Here is a 17,207-nt window from a genome sequence, read left to right as displayed (position 1 = left end):
TGGCCTTTTCATTAATACCATATCAAGACATAAATATTTATTATCCAAATCTAAATATAGAAAGTTGAATCATTAATATTTCAATTATAATTTAATTAAAAATATGTATGAACTTTTGTAAATATGTTTTCAAATGTGTACATTTTTAAAATTGTGTTTTTTTGCACATTTTTTGTAATATAATTATTTTTGTTGTACACTAATGAAAAAACCCCAATAATTAATACTACGCCAAAATAATTTGTTGTGTCGAACAAATAGCAACCCTCAAAACTATTATCAAATATATATGGCTAAGGTCACAATTATAATTAGTTGTCACCATAAAGAGCACTAATAGTCAGATCGTAATTAATTAAGTTAATAAGTCATTTTTAACTAACTATCACTATAAAAGGCAACATTAACTACTAAATTAATGTCGCTAAAAGTTAATTAGGTACTACAACACAACTTTTGGCTACAGATAATTTGGGCCAAGCCACAAAATTATGATTATTAATGTTTGTTTCAAAGTAACCCTCTAGCGAAAAAGGTTATAGTACTATATTGTTTTTCATGTTTTCCATTCTATACATTCATATTTATTGTTATATCTTTATATATTAACATAATATACTTAAAAATAAAAGAATATTTTGTTAAATTTAACGATTAGATTTGATCTCCCGTTAACAAATAAACCCAATAATTAACCCAAAAAATTAAACAATCTTTTAAATATTAATAATCTCTTTTTAAATTAAAAAAATCATTTTAGCCACATATTTCTCTAACAAACTTATCTTGGGAGAATATTAATAGTTTTTTTTTTTTTATTTTCTAATGTTTTCTCTGGATAAGCATAGGAAGCAGAAATACCACTTCTATCTTTGTGTGATTGCAGATATACCACTTCTGTCATTGACCCACTTTTTAGCTTTATAAATGGAGATGTTCATATAATATTAACACTTTACAGAATATTTATAGATATAAACTTACATTACAATGCTATCTTAAAAAAGAACTAAATAGAATAATCTACTACTCCAATAATAAATTAATTTACAATTTTATAATTACACTAATATTATTTTAATACATTATTAAATAATATTTCAAATATAAATATTTAATTTTTTCAAACAAAAAATTTATAATTTTAAAAATAAAATACATTCACAATCTTAAAAATACTAAATCTTAAATGAAACTAGCAATACGTGGCTCGGCACGTACATTCACCTAGTATATATATTAAGTGGGGAATAATAAGAAGATGACTGGCTCTTCAAAATTACTGTAAATACTAATTTTTTTTTGTTAATTTTCTCATTTTCTTAATTTTTAATTAGTTAAATTTGATTATCTATTTTCTCTTATTTTTTTAAAAAAAATTAAAATTTTCAAGTTATAACAAGTAATTAAACTAAACCGTACATATAATAATAATAATCTAAACATACATAATACTTAACTAAATTATATAAAGTGTGCCTATATAACTGAAATTCTTGGTTTTTGAGAAATTTATGGGTGACTTTTAATTTTTATTTAATAAAATAATAAAATATTATTTATATATAATAAAATAATAATAAAACAAATTCTATTAATATTTGAACTGATATTAAATATTCTACAATCACACCCCATTTAAAAAAAAAAAAGTCACTTGAATCACCTCTGTCGTCAGCTAAATCAGGGTTATGACTCAAGAATGGGCGACCTAATTTATCAAACAATGAAGATCAGGAAAAAAGGAAAATATAAAGATATCAGCAGCGACGAGGATGATGATGGAAAGAGAGCAAAACTAGGTGTATCCGACGATGAGAAGAACATAACGAGGTACCTCAGGTCCATGGAAGTATTTAAGCGTCAGAATTACCATCCCCACCGTCAACGGCAGGGAGATCATAGTGCTATTTATAATTAAATCTAACAATTTTAAAAAAAATGGCTGCGATTATAGTGCTATTTATAATTAAATCTATATAATTCAATCACAAGTATTTGGTTACATAAGAAGTGCAAGTCGAAAAGCATATATGCTAAACATAAGCATAAACCAACTTGTTCATCATTTCGTTCCCTAATACTTTTAACCAAACCAAAAATGAATGTATCGACAAAATGTGGCTCATTGCTCCTCCAGCAACATTCAATTATTTCACAGCTGTATCGAACCTATAAAGACCACAAACGATTTAGCAAGCCAAAATTAGCCAGCAGCGACTTCACAATTTGTCATTATGCTGGAGAAGTAAGTGTGAAATTTAATAGATTTATTGTAAAATACTTTGATTCATTCATTCATTCTGTTTTCTTTAATTATATTTCTGTTTGGTTCATGAGAAAATATGATAGAAAATCACACTCACACACAGATAAAGAGAAAGAAAGAGAGTGTTTGGCTATGATTTGTCTTGGGATTTTGAGATTTTCAATATAATAAAATTTTTTACAGGTTCGATAATGGAGGCGCAAAACTTGGGGTTTCATGGTGTCCTCCGGTGGTGGAGCCGATTTGGACTATGAGATTTAACTGCATATGATCAATTACACGGTGGAGTTTATTTTTTTCGTAGAGGTTGACATCTAATCTGGGTTTGTTCCCAATTTCTCTTTCAGGTACTTGATCACGTGTCTTCCCAACATTTTTTTTTTTCATCTTCAAGACTAGCTTCATCATTCCCTGTAACTCCAGAAACTCAACCTCCCTTTTCTCCAATAGAAACAACACTAATCTCAAATTCAAGAGTTTCACAGACTGAGTATTCTTTTTCTTGGACCCAGTATTTTAAATTTGGTTCAACAAAAGTTTCAACGTTGATTGTGATGAAAATAAGGCCACATGTTTGTTTTACTTAAATATAAGAGCATTTTTTTTTAACATTTACACTAAAAACAAAAATAAAATTACTATAAAAAATAAATGACAAATTATAGTCTTTTTATCCAGCAATGTTAATGTTTATTTATTTATTATTATTATTATTTTTTTGAAAGAGTTCTTTTTGGAGAAGAATAATAATATTGTAAAAAAATGAATTAAAAAAAAACATGAATAAAATAAAATATAAGAACAATTCTTAATTTTCAGTAATAAAATTTTTAAATAATTTTTTTAACAACAAATTTCATATGTTTATTAGTATGTTCATTAATTTCATATTTTTTTTAATTAAATAAATTATGCTGTCTAATCATCTTAAATGAAAATACACGCTGCTTGTTTTATCAACACTACCATATTTAATTTATCAACGAAAAAATGGACAATCCAGTTATGTGCGGACCCGGCTAGAATGAAAAGTGTAAAATACAAAAATTACATTATTGTCTCTATCAAAGCAAATGAAGATTGAAATCCACCAATGAGTATTATTAGTTTTCTTATCTACAATTTTTAGCCAAATGCTATCTTCAATTATCAACAATTTAGAGATTGATTTTTAATTTTCTTTTTATCTTACACTCATTTAAGATAATATTTAAATCATCAAGCTTTCTCACTAATATATTGCATTCGGTATTCACTTTTAATTGACAACGTTATAAACTATAATATTTAGATACACATAATAATAATCTCACCTAATAACTAATAATATTTTTTTCTTAATTTTTAATTGTATCACTTTCAAATAATATAGAAAAAAACTAGCATAAAATTTAATATATGTGCCTCGCAGGTAGGTTTTTGCTTAGTATATATATATAGTTTGGTTATTAATGTACACTTAATCAAATAAATAATGTCATTTAAAAAAAAATATATTAAATATAATGTTCAAGTATATGTTGTCGGTCCTCGCGCATACTACTCTCTCCAATTGGTCTCGAGCTCAAGACCGAAGCTGTGTGCCCACACCAGCTTATTTAACAAGTGCTGATGGACTTGAAAAATGGATGAAACCAGCTGCTACAAAGATTAAAATCAATGTAGATGCTGCAACTTTTGACAGCAATGGAACGTACTCTTTTGTTTGTGTTGCAAGAGATGAAAATGGGTGTTTGATAGAGGCTCTCACTTGTTGTCGGGCAGGGACAGTTCAACCAGCTTTGGCCGAAGCCATGGGGGTGCGGGAGGCTTTAAGTTGGGTGAAGAAAAAGGCGTGGCAAGGTGTAGTGGTGGAATCCGATTGTCTCTCCGTAATTCAAGCAATTCGTAGTAATCTTCCTTTGTTATCCTATTTTGGAAGTGTTATTTCGGATTGCAAACTGTTTTTAGAACAAATTGGTGATGTTTCTGTTAATTTTATTAGACGGTCTGCTAATAGTGTTGCTCACTCCTTTGCGAGGGCATCCTATTTTGTTGCTGATCGTAATCTTACAAGCAATGATGTATCTACTGAATTGCTTCATGTAATCACGTGTGATTGCAATTAATAAAGTTGATTAATTTCTTCAAAAAAAAAAAAAAAAGTATATGCTGTCGGGTGTTTCAAAAAAAAAAAAAAAATGTATATGCTGTCGGGATGTTAGATTTTGGTGGTGGGTGTGAAATTGTTATGATTGTAAAGAAAACATTTATTCACCCCTCACTTTTCTCCCAAAGGTTCACAAGCTAATGTCATTATTATTATTATTATTATTATTATTATTATTATTATTATTATTATTATTAGCTTGTTGAGCTCTATTCTAAAAGAGGAAAATATGGCAGAAAGTGTTATTGTGATTGTAAAGAAAACATTTATTGTATTGCAGTATGGATGTAGATCTTGTGTACATACCAAATTTATGGAATACAATATCATTGTTGTATTGATTTATTCACCCCTGAATTTTCTCCCAAAGGTTCACAAGCAAAATAAATAACCGACTCTTTTAAACAACCTATACAACACTAAAATCCATCAAAAGAAACATATATGTACAGACTAAAAACGTGACTAGACCCAAAATGTACTCAAATTGTAAAAAGAAAGTCCTGAAAATTGATCCAGAAGACTTTTTGAAGAACAATCATCTGGACTGGCTCACTCTGAAAAAGGAGAGATATTCTTCCAAACCAATAGCCATTTTGCCACTTTTAGAGGCAACTTGTTTTACAATTGTAGGAGGTCTAGTTTTGTGTATACTAAGGTGTTGTTTGAGCAATTTAGTTAAGGCAGCAACCACCACCGCCTCGAGATGAACTGTGTGCTTGCTTCTGCTTCATTGTGTGTCTCTTAACTACTGCGGATCCATTTTCCAGTAAACTTGGTACTTCCAGTATCTGTAAACCAAAACTAACTCTGTCACCAGACACATTTCTACAATTCAACAAATATGTAAACACAAGATATGGCTGCATCGACTCATTGACTCTAGTTTCTTCCCAACAGATACTAAAAGCGAAACATTTTTTATGACAGGATTAGAAATTTAGAATGGTACAATAGTTTGTACACAAGGACATGTAATGCAAGTTGTTAGTTCAGGAAATTTGTGCAACTAATTTAGAATTACAAAAACAACTTTCTTCTCTAATGTGAGCAGCCTTCCATACTAAGATGATAACCAAGTCATAATCCTGGTGAAGCAAGATTTGACAATTAATAGAACAATTTGCTTATGTGAAATAAGAGTCATAAGATCAGATGAGGAAAGATGTACCTTCAACACAAGTTCTTTAAAGCATTGTTCAACATTCTCCCTTGTTTTAGCACTACATTCAAGAAACAAACTTTTGTGCTCTTGAGCAAGAGCAATCCCTTCTTCTCTACTTACTGCCCTTTCCTTATCCTGGAAAAAGGGGTTTACAAGTGGATGAAAACAATATAATTAGGTGCATAATTTTAATGTTTTATCATAGACTAACACAAATTACATAAACAAACGTAATATTGATGAGATACTAATGAGCTCAAAATTCAAATGTTATGATCTTTGCATATGTCATTACTTCCAAACTACCTTATCGACTTTGTTCCCAACTAGTATTTTGATGCAATTCGGATTAGTGGAGTAGAGTTCTACCTCCTTTGCCCATGTATTCGATAAGTTTGTGAAGGTTTCTCGCCTTGTGACATCATAAACTGCAAGCCAAATATTAAAACCATGTTTATTTTCTTAAGTTCATGATTAATATTAGAAACAATTATGCATATGAAGCAGATTACAAAACAATGATAAGATCACCACCACAATAAAGTTGGAAATAATTTATTGATAACACAGATAAAGGGTTTCCATTTTAAACTTAGCTCACAACAATCCCCAATATCGATGTATCCTGCCATTATTGCAGAACAATTTGGTCTAGAATTCATGAACAGTATAAAAATATTGGATCAGTGTAAATGAAGTTGCATACTTGCAATTGCATACCAAGAATTATTCCATGCGCACCTCTGTAATAAGAGCTTATTACTGTGCCAAACCTCTCTTGTCCCGCTACATATACAAAATTCAAGTTAAAAATGAAGAAAATATATAAATATATGTGTATGGAAAGATCAGAGAACTCTTTTGTGAAGTAGTTCCTCAATTATATGTTACTATTACCAACCTGTGTCCCAAATTGTAAGCTTCAATCTTTTCCCACCGACTGATAATAATTTGATCTTGAAATCAACACCTGAATATCATTAAACCTTAGCTCTAAACAAATGATTGCCAAGGAATTATGATTAATATATATATATATATAAAAAAAAATAAAAAAATAAAAAAATAAAAAGCAACAAGTGTTGCCTTCTTAGTCTTAGAGTTTAAGATAAGTAAATTAAGTATGTTCAACTCATGAAAACTAAACTTCATAAATGCACTACTTTCTTTAAAAGAAAGTTTTGCATAAAAAATTTAGGGGAAGTCAATGAGAATTTGGGGGAACATGCTTCAATTTTATTTTCCTTGTCACAATAAAAAGTCTTGGCTCAAAAGGCAAGATAAATTACGATGGTTGTTACCAGTTACCACTACAATCTTAATTAGTTAAAAACATTATGTTGTAGTTCACACTTAACAGAACATGCTATACTAATTTATGCTATATTATACAATTTGGTACACGTTCAAATTCAAAGTGAAAACTGTATCACCCCCACGATGATCTTAATTGCAAGGGAAATTAAAATTGGGTTTCTTATTCTTATTTCTAACGCCAAATCCTTTACTTCAATACTATATACAACTATGAAAAGTTACTACTTCCAATAAGCAAAACGACAGACAATAGCACTTTGTCCTATTCACAAAATCCATATCAGATATCAAGGAAAGAAGACAAAAGCATTAAAAGCATATTTTTAAAGAACGTGATCAGTAAAACCACTACAGTCTCATCTTTTCAGGATAAAACTTTCATCTTCTTTCATTCACTTCATATCCATTTTCCGTTAACACAACTTGAAAAAAGTACAATGAATTGTTAACAAATTACAGCATTATTAGACAACCTTGCTGGTATTACTGTATACGTACTTCTGGATAATAAATATTTTTCTTGACATGAAAACCGAGCAGCTTGCCCAGATAATTAAGCTGAACTCAATTCAATAATAGGCCACTAAAAAAAATACATATTTTTGCAAATTTTCTTAGTTCAAGCCCATTTACACTTGAAGACTAACAAAATATAAATATACTAGGCAATTAATACAATCATGCAGTCTTCTTCAACAACAAATACAGAAACAGTACTAATTAATTAACTGGAAGACATATATATATACACACACTTTATATATAAATATATGTGAAAGTGTGGAAAGAGAGAAGAGCCTACCAATAGTAGGTGAAAGGTCATGATGAACACAGTTGGAGATGAAACTGAGCAAAATACTACTCTTTCCCACACCAGAATCACCAATCAAAAGTATCTTAAACGAGTAATCGAAATTTCCATTCCCAACTTTTGTTAACGATCCCATATATGATCACTTTTCTATACCAACCGAAAAAGAAGATATATATATATCCAAAATCCTTACTCACTCTTCATTCATGCAAAGTTGGTGGTGATTTTTTTTTTCTCTGTCTTTCATGAATTAAAAGAAGAAGAACCCAGAAAAATAAATGGCTTCAGAGTCACAAAACTAATACGAGAAATTTCCCAAAGTTGTACAAGGGAGAGGGTGAGGTTTTGGCGGGTAGGATATGGAGGTGGTGAGTACGTAAGATAGAGACTGAATCAGATTTTATGTAAACTAAATTAATATGAGTAAAAGAAATGAAAAAAAAAAAATCATTATTTGGGTTTTAGTTTTAAAAAATTAATAAATTAAAAGGGAATGTGGAAAATATTTGGACAAATGTCCTCTTTTCTTGGACTTTTTCTAAGACGTCCTTGTTACAGCTCCACGCGCTTTTGCAGGCGGGGACTGTACTCTCTCTGGACTTAAATTTGTCCTTTAATCCTTTGTCCCTTTGCTTTGTGACAATATATTATATGAACATTTTCCACATCAAGTAAACAAGATAATTAATTTTACTATAAAGTAGAAAATAATTTTAGATGAGTCCAAACAAAATATTAATAAATCTGTGGTGTATTTTTTTTTCTTTTACGAAATATGCTTTAGGGGTAAATAATTTATGTTTTAAATTTAGTTATTTCCAAGGATTACATATTATACAATATATACATTAACAATGACCCTTGAATTAAATGGCATATTAAAGATTCATAAATTCCCTGGTTTTGGTTTGGGTGCGAGAGTGTCGTTTTACTTGTTATTAAGTAGTAATCTCTCTATCAATACTTTGGTGCTGTGTCGTTTGAATTAATTTTGTTCGTAAGAATTGTCAACGTACTACGCCGTTTTGAAAAGGGAGTCTCTCTCATTTAAAAGCTTTGGTTTAATTAAGGTCCCGGCCCTGTTCTTGTGTTTAAGGGAGGTCCCTATACGATGACCATTATTTCTTTTAGTATTAAGTTCATCGATCGAATAATATATATTGTTTGCATTGATGTACTCTAAATAATCATCAAGCTGTATAATTAACCATTATTAATATGAATTAGTATTGAGGTAGGTGGCTCAGTGACTAAGGGAGTACTTATTAGTTTAATTAATCAAATGATAATTTGTTAAGAAGTTGGTAGACTTTGATAAATCACTCCTAAACACGCTAACCTAGCATGATAGCATTTATATACCTAAAATAACTAATTTTAATTATAAAACTATTTCATTATTTAATTATTCAAAGGAAAATCGTCATAGTTCACCCAACAAAAGTTTTTTTTTTTTTTTTTGACGAACACCCAACAAAAAGTTAGATAAGGGAAACATGAAGAAAAATACAGGGTTCCATATTAGAAAAAGCATTATTAATATTATGTGGAGTTTTAATTAATTTTTGATGAGATTTTGGCGGTTAAATTCTCTTAATTATTTTTTATTTACACTTAATTTTTTAAATTTAAACTTTAGTAGTAAAATCTTTTAAATCACTGAACTATTACTATATTTAAAGTGCCATTCAATTAACTGTTTTATATGTACACTCTTGTACATGTGACACATTTATATTAGTACACTTAATATTATTATTCAAAATTATTTCAAAATTTATTTTAAAATTAAATAAATAAAAATAAAATATTTAAGAAATAAAGTTATTATAAATTTGAAATAATTTTTTATAATTTTTAAATAATAATATTAGGTGTATTAATATAAACGTACAAGAGTGTACACATAAGTAGTTTTTATTGGTAGTTAACTGTGAAAAATAAATGGCATCTTAAATTTATTAACAGTTTAATAGTTTAAAAAATTTTACCACTAAAATTTGAATTTAAATATTAAATATAATTAAAATAATAATTGAAAAAGTTTAACCAAAAAAATTTAAATTGTACACTATTAAAAAAAATTAAAGAAGCATTAAAATATGTATTATTTATCTATGGGTGATTCTACAATGCACCCTCTTAAAAGGGATGTACTAATACACTCTTGACTATTTCGGCATCAAAAAAAATTTTTTAGTCTAATTTTTTTTCATATTCATGTACGTTATAGCTATTTAAGATAACCTACAAAATTTTGAGAAATTCCGAATAATTTATAATATAGAAAATAATGTTCAAACAGTCTATTTTACACGCGTATAAAATAAAATAGTCACGCGTGCAATACACTGTTTGAATGTAGTTTTCGGCATGTTAAATTTTTTTCAAATTTCTTAAAATTTTGCAGGATGTCTTAAATAACTATATCGTACATGACCATGAGAAAAAATTTGACTAAAAAATTATTTCGGGTGCTAAAACAGATAAGGGTGCATCAATATATCTATTTTAAAGGGGTGCATTGAAGAATTTCCCTTTATCTATAATCATACAACTTAATTTATAGATATTATCTCACGGTTGATAATAATGATAAATACAAAAATAATATAGGGTGATTCTACAATGCACTCTCTTAAAAGGAATGTACCGATACACCCTTGACTTGTTTCAGCATCCAGAAAAATTTTTTAGTCAAATTTTTTTTTATATTCATGTACGTTATAGCTATTTAAGATAACCTACAAAATTTTGAAAAATTTTGAATAATTTACAATATAAAAATTAATGTTCAAACAGTTTATTTTACACGCGTATAAAATAAAATAGTCATGCGTGCAACACACTGTTTGAACGTAATTTTCAGCGTGTTAAACTTTTCCAAATTTCTTAAAATTTTACAGGATGTCTTAAATAACTATAACGTACATGACCATGAGAAAAAATTTGACTAAAAAATTATTTTAGGTGCTAAAACAGACAAGAGTGCATTAATGTATCTATTTTAAGAGGGTACATTGTAGAATTTCCCAATAATATATAATTTGACAATATTTATTACCGTTTTTATTATTAGCTAGGCACCCGTAATTTTTTTAAATATTATACTTATGAGTGATTAATAATTTTTAAACTAATTTATAAATTCAAATATATAAAAATGGTGACCAAGGTATCAAAATTTTATAACATCTTGGTAGTAGTTCTATGCCTCCTTCACCCCAAAAATCAAGAAAATGAAAAAGTGGGTTGCACGCGCTCGAAAGGGAGTTGAGGCTAAGCAAACCTTCTCCAAGCAAATCTTTAAAAATATGAATAAAAAATAAAAAGGGTTAGAGATTAGAGTTGGCGTGGGTGAGTGATACTCCTTCCCTTCCTGGGTTAAATAGTGGAATGCCTCAAGGGGAACAAGTGTTGAGCATGCAAGTTGTAAGCAACAACACCTGCCTCGCCACTGCCATCTCGCCCCTACTTCTGCCACCCATTTTTTCCTTTATTTTGACTTTGACCCTTTCTTTCCTCTACGGCCGGATCGGCGTAAAAGCCTGCGTATAGGACCCACTCAACTTATTCAGTGAAATTGGAATAAAATTGAGCCAAAAGATCACGATTCAAGATAAATTCATAAGAAGTGTAACTGTTGAATTTTATGGCGGTAAACTCAGTAAAATCAGTTATAATGACTCTATTATTGTGAAAAAATATGCTAAACATGCGCAATTAAGTGAATAATTAAATCGTGCTACTTTGAAATTCAATGGTGTTACACTTTGGAACAATTAAAAAATTACAAAAATGAAACTATTCGTTTTCAACAACAAAGAGCGATTAACCAAATTCAACAACTGATTTTCTAACAAGCCTTACAAGGAGCTCTAAGAACTCTAAATAGTTGTTTGAACAACGAGTAACATTTACGTACCATCAGTACTAATATTGACATGTTTCGATTGGAATGATGAAAGAAATAACGGATTAGTCCTTCTACTACAAGGATTATTTTTTTTTTTAGTTTGAAAGAAAAAAAAAATTAAGAAATATTCACGGTAACTATTCGAGCTGATGAAATTAGTAATATTATCCGTGAACGTATTGAACAATATAATAGAGAAGTAAAGATTTTAAGGTCTAAAAAAATATTTTTCTTTAAAAATATATATAATAATTTCTAAAAATATCACATATTTTAGGGTAAATACTATTTTGGACCTTGTGTTTTACAAAAATTACCGATTGGACCTTCTGTTTTGTTAAATGATAAAATAGACCATATATTTTCCAAAATGGTAAAAATAGGACCCTGAGCTTAATTTTTGACAGCTTTGTTTTTAATATAATTAACTTGAAGTCCCATTCTTAGAATCAACTTACTTCCCTCCTATCTCCCATTCTTACCAATTTGAGTATGAAGAACTTTTTTACTATACCTAACTAAAACTCTACTTTATTTTAATTTAAAATTTTACATATATCATACCTTAACTTCTCTTTAGAGATGGAAATTTATACCGCGGGGATGGGTAACCGCGGGGACCCGCCCCTAATGGGGTGGGAATTCCCCATCTTAGTGGTTAATGGGGCGGTGGTGGAGGACAATTTCAATACTCGAAGCGGGGATGGGGCGGGGGCGGGAATAATACTATCCGCACCATATCCGACCTCGATATAGATATATATAATTTTTTTTGTTTTTTTTCAAACTTTGACACATATTTAGTTTTTATTTTCTATTAGGTTATGCTTTTTTTTAAGTAGGTTTATTTTTTATCTTCTATGAATTATGAATGCATAATAAATATTTGTGAGAATATTAGTTTAACTTATTTTTTTCAATTATTTTAAATTAATTTGTTTTTTCATTTTACCTTAATGGATACCCGATGGGTTCCCCATAACCGATGGGTATATTCCCCTACCCCGAATCCGTTGGTTATTAGACGGGGATGGGGCGGGGATGGGGGTATAAACAGCTAGCGGGGATGGGGGCGGGGATTGCATTCCCCGTACATTAACCGACCAATTTCCATCTCTACTTCTCTTTGCTCTACATTATTTACAGTTAAAATTACATCAACTACAGATTTTTTTAAAAAAAAATTACTTAAATAAGATAATTTTAAGTTTGATCATTATATGGTATTTTTTAATTTTTAAACTTTTATATGATTTATACTCTGTCATATTTTTTATATATTTATTTCAAAAACTATATTTATTAAAAAAAAAAAACCTAAATTAAAAGGAGAGTCTCCTTCTCTGTTCAGCTCAACCCTAGCCGCCACCCTCCAACTACGGCTCCAGCCAAAGCTCCACCATCGTCTACACATTTCTCTCTCTTTCTCTTAGTACTCAACAACAAATATATATAAGCTCACATTAAAAATTTTAATCCAACATTATAATAATAAAGTTTTCTTCTAAAAAATGTGCATCAAATTTTACAATTATAAATTAGAGTACAATGTTAAAATTGATGTAAATATATCACAAACTTATTATTATTCTTATTATTTTGTCAAATATAATTAATACAAACTTTATATTTCTTATTGGAGATTAGTTTGCTTTCATGTTGATTTGATGAGGTTTTTAAAAAAAAAATATAAAATAAAATATAAAATAAAATATCTTACTATCCATTTTTAACCTTTACAACAACATATAATTACATTGATACTAATGAAGTGTAAAGTGTAACATAATGAGATATGTATACATCTTTAAAAAGTCAATCTCATATTATTAGGAGGGTATGATATTTTGACAATTCTTTAACACTTCCATTGTACATAATTCATATAGTAATATGTTAGTAGAGAAGCAAAATTTAATATTTTATCTTTTACTAACTCATATACATTTTAACCACTTAACCATGATAAAAAAAAAATAACTTTCTTATTTTAACTTTTATATTTATTTTGTTTTATTATTATTTAAATTTATTTATTACACAATCAAAAGCTCTATCAGTTCTTACCTTTTAATTGAAAATTTTATTATTTTGATTTTCTTATTTTCTCTAATAAAGATGCTTATTACATAAAAATAAATAAATTTAATATTTATGTAACAATTTTAAAATAGTTAGTTTTTTAATTTTTATATCTCAGCTAATATAAAATTTATGTACAAATTACATAAATAGTACAAATAGAGTGTAAAATGTATTAAAATATATACTGACCATCTTATATATGACTATGCTTATATATAATAACTAATATTGAATTTAAAAATTTATTCTTCCTCTTGTACAATAATAAAATATGTATTTTGTAATTTTTAATTTTTAATTTGTACTACAATTAAGTTGTCAAACTTAAATTTTTGTTATAATTATTTATAAAATTAAAATTAAACAAATAAAAATAATAATAATAAAATGTAACAAGAAGAATAAATCACCTCACCTAGTAATCCATAAAAATGTAAAAGATAATAAACTTAATTATTTTTTAGATATACCTTAAAAATGAAAATGTGAATTTGTGATGGTTTAGGTTTAAGCCCATATTCTCTTTCACTGAGAACACTTGATTCGTACACGTGGGCCAACAGGCCCAGTATGAACGACCATTCCAAGACAAAGTTGTCCAACGGTCCGATCTTATCTTATCCCTCTCGGTTTTTATCTCGAACTTCTTAAAGGAATTCAATTTCAATTTTTTTCAAAAAAATAAAAAATATTAATGAATTTCAAGTTTTTTTTTAAAAAAAAAGAAATGTTAAAAAATATTAGTGGCCCTCAAGATTTTCTAATGTATAATATTGTTATCATTATAACACAGTATTAAACTTTATATAATTTAATATAATAAATTTTATAGTAAATATAATTTTAAATTTTATGTTTTGTAAAAATTAGTGAATGATCTTCTCTTTTGATAAATAATAAATTATACTTTTTATTTTTTAAAAATAAAACTAAATAGTGCTCTAAACTAATTTTTTGTTGAAAATATAACTTAATAATAATTTGATCTAAATGTGCTATGACAAAACTGATTACATTTAGTGCATCTATTCATATTAAAAATTATCTTTAAGTTAGATATATTAAAAAAAATTGTTTAAAATTGAGCGCAAATGCGCAATGTCCTATTTATACCATTTTAAAAAATATACACAATATTTTATCATTTAACAAAAAAATAATTTCATAAATATATAAACACAACAAAAAAAAAATTAAAATACCGTCAATAGAATTTTAAATATTTTTATGGCTTTCAAGATTTAATTTTTAAAAAATACAATTTTTTATGTATTTTATGTTATATTTTATTTTTTGTATTTTATATATTATTTTTTATGTTGTTTTTATATTATTTTTTTTGTTATTTTTTATTATTTTTATATTACTTTCATTTGTTTTTTTATATTTTTATAGTAAAGTGTAAAAATATTGAAAAAAAAAATTAAATGTAAAATTGTAAATATTTTGCCAAAAAAAATAACAGTTTGTAATAATTAATTTTGGCTAAAACAATTAGATGGTTTTATGGGTGTTGATGTTGACATAAATGTTGTCCAGTACTGGCAATACCTACAATTTTTTTCCTCTAATATCAGTTCTCGTTTTTTTATTAGGAGAAATGAGGTAATGCCACGTGTATGGTAAACGGTGTCGTACTGACCGATGTGTGGAAAAAGTGGGATTAAGTGATTAGTGTTGTGACTTGTGAGAACGGGCAAAGTAGATTTAGGGTTCGTGGCACTGTACCGTTGCTGACTTTTTGACCTTCACTTCACCATGCGTTACTGTTTCGTACACATTGTTTTTTCTTTTGAACAGTTTCGTACGCATTGTTGTTTAGTTACCTTTTCTTTTTTAAAAAATAAAAAATAAAATTTAATAATAAAATAATTTTTTTAGTTAAACTCTTACTTTTTATTCCAACAATAATTTTTCACCTCTTAACAAATTCTAACAAAAATTTTGCTATTATTCGAGTAATTTGTGGTATAAATACTTAAGTTTAATTTTCAGTTGTAAATAAATACCTAAGTTTAATTTTTGGCAGTAATAATACCTCACTGTTAAGTGTTAAGTAAATTACCACGTGGTAATTTCTAATTAGTCCAAGTCATTAAATTTTTATTTTTTAAAAAAAATAATTAAAATATACCAATAAGAAAATGACACGGGAATAATAACATAATATTTTAACGGTTAATTACCTATAAAGTTCAAAAAATATAGCTTAGGTATTATTACTGTCAAAAATTATACTTAAATATTTATTTACAATTAGGAGTTAAACTTATGTCTTTATGCGACAAATTACTCTTATTATTTTAATGAGAGCTTACTCATGTAGAGACGAGATAGCACAGTCATTCCCTAAAAATAATATGTATTTGTAAATAAAAGTAATATTTATGAATATAATATTAGTTTTGATATAATGATTAAATTATGTTATTAATTTAAATCCTAACAAAAGAATATTAATTTTTTAAATCTCTCTACTAATAAGATTTATATTTAATGTCTTAATTATTAAATTCTTTTGACTTTACTTACTACATTGAATCTCCATTTAATTAATTTAAACACATTAATATTTACCATTAAATTTCAACATAACATTTACATTAATTTTAAATCTAAAATTTTGGAACAATTAGGTGTAGTATATTAACACTTTTGTTTTTTAATTTTTTAATTATAAAATGAAAGTAAAATTTTATTTTTAAAAATTTTGTTTTTGAAAAATAAAAATGTGTTCTGTAATCACTTTAATTTTTCAATTTTAAAAACAGAAAATAAAAGTGTGTTCTGTAAAGTTTATTTTTATTTTTATTTTTTGATTTTATTTAAGTCGAGTCTAAGTCCGAGGTCGGATTCGAGTTCGAGTCAGAGGTCGGGTTCAACACTAGGGTTGTGGGGGGATTTGGGTCCCGGTCTAGTCGGAGTCCAAAATATTAATTAAGAAAAAAAAAATTAAAAATTATTGAAAGTGATTTTTTTAATTTTAATTTTTAATTAAAAAATTAAAAAGTGAAAACAGTTTTATAAAATATGTTTTTGAAAAATATTTTTACTTTTCTAATTTTAAAAACAGAAAACTAATTAAAAAAGTGTAAACACCACCATAATAATTAATGATTATTTTAATAAGAAATTTTATATATAAAACAAATCTAAAATGTACCATAATATTTCTTTTTTATTATAATTATTTTTATGACTGTTGGTTTATTTTTTTTTATGAAAGATTTTTATAAATGGATTAAGCTTCATTCATAAAGAATAAAAAACAGATATATTGTTATTACAGTAGAACCTCTATTTAAGAATACTCTATTCAAGAATAACCATTAACCACTAATTTGTTATAAAAAAAATGAAGTTCCAATTTGGGCCAGTTATAAATAAGAATAACATCTATATTGTAATTAGTTATACATTTTTTTAAGCCCCTTATTAATAAAATATACCTCTATATAAGAATAATTACATCTTAAAAAAATATATACATAT

At 27.2% G+C, this 17,207-nt stretch overlaps 1 protein-coding gene and 1 long non-coding RNA gene across 3 annotated transcripts; one reads left to right on the top strand and one right to left on the bottom strand.

Annotated features, from left to right (window-relative positions):
- Positions 1 to 2,008: 2,008 nt before the first annotated feature.
- On the top strand, positions 2,009 to 2,950 carry LOC133029219 (uncharacterized). The gene is made up of 2 exons (XR_009683374.1): positions 2,009 to 2,248; positions 2,453 to 2,950. It is a non-coding gene; the product is annotated as an uncharacterized LOC133029219 (long non-coding RNA).
- A 1,719-nt stretch (positions 2,951 to 4,669) lies between these two features.
- Positions 4,670 to 8,125, bottom strand: LOC115706019 (ras-related protein RABC2a). Of its 2 annotated transcripts, none has more exons than XM_030633516.2 (6): positions 7,703 to 8,125; positions 6,485 to 6,553; positions 6,325 to 6,369; positions 5,890 to 6,011; positions 5,590 to 5,718; positions 4,670 to 5,209 (listed from the first exon to the last, which is right to left on the bottom strand). In XM_030633516.2, exons 1-6 carry the CDS (start codon positions 7,845 to 7,847, stop codon positions 5,093 to 5,095), a joined length of 627 nt encoding a protein of 208 aa, XP_030489376.2. In that variant the 5' UTR covers positions 7,848 to 8,125; the 3' UTR covers positions 4,670 to 5,092. The 2 variants fall into 2 exon arrangements, with proteins under 2 accessions (XP_030489376.2, XP_030489375.2); XM_030633515.2 differs by having other exon boundaries at positions 6,304 to 6,369; positions 7,703 to 8,122.
- Positions 8,126 to 17,207: the final 9,082 nt, after the last annotated feature.

This window comes from Cannabis sativa, chromosome 1 (genome assembly GCF_029168945.1).
Source record: "Cannabis sativa cultivar Pink pepper isolate KNU-18-1 chromosome 1, ASM2916894v1, whole genome shotgun sequence".
NCBI lineage: Eukaryota > Viridiplantae > Streptophyta > Magnoliopsida > Rosales > Cannabaceae > Cannabis > Cannabis sativa.
The sequence above is the reverse complement of the archived record's forward strand: the minus strand, read 5'-3'. Positions and strand labels throughout refer to the sequence as shown.

Coding starts and splice junctions, on each gene's coding strand:
- LOC115706019 (XM_030633515.2), bottom strand. CDS start 7,847: ATGGGATCGTTAACAAAAGTTGGGAATGGAAATTTCGATTACTCGTTT. Junction 6,370..6,484: donor GCTTACAATTTGGGACACAG/GTTGGTAATAGT, acceptor TTGTATATGTAG/CGGGACAAGAGAGGTTTGGC. Junction 6,012..6,303: donor TGCGCATGGAATAATTCTTG/GTATGCAATTGC, acceptor TTTGGCTTGCAG/TTTATGATGTCACAAGGCGA.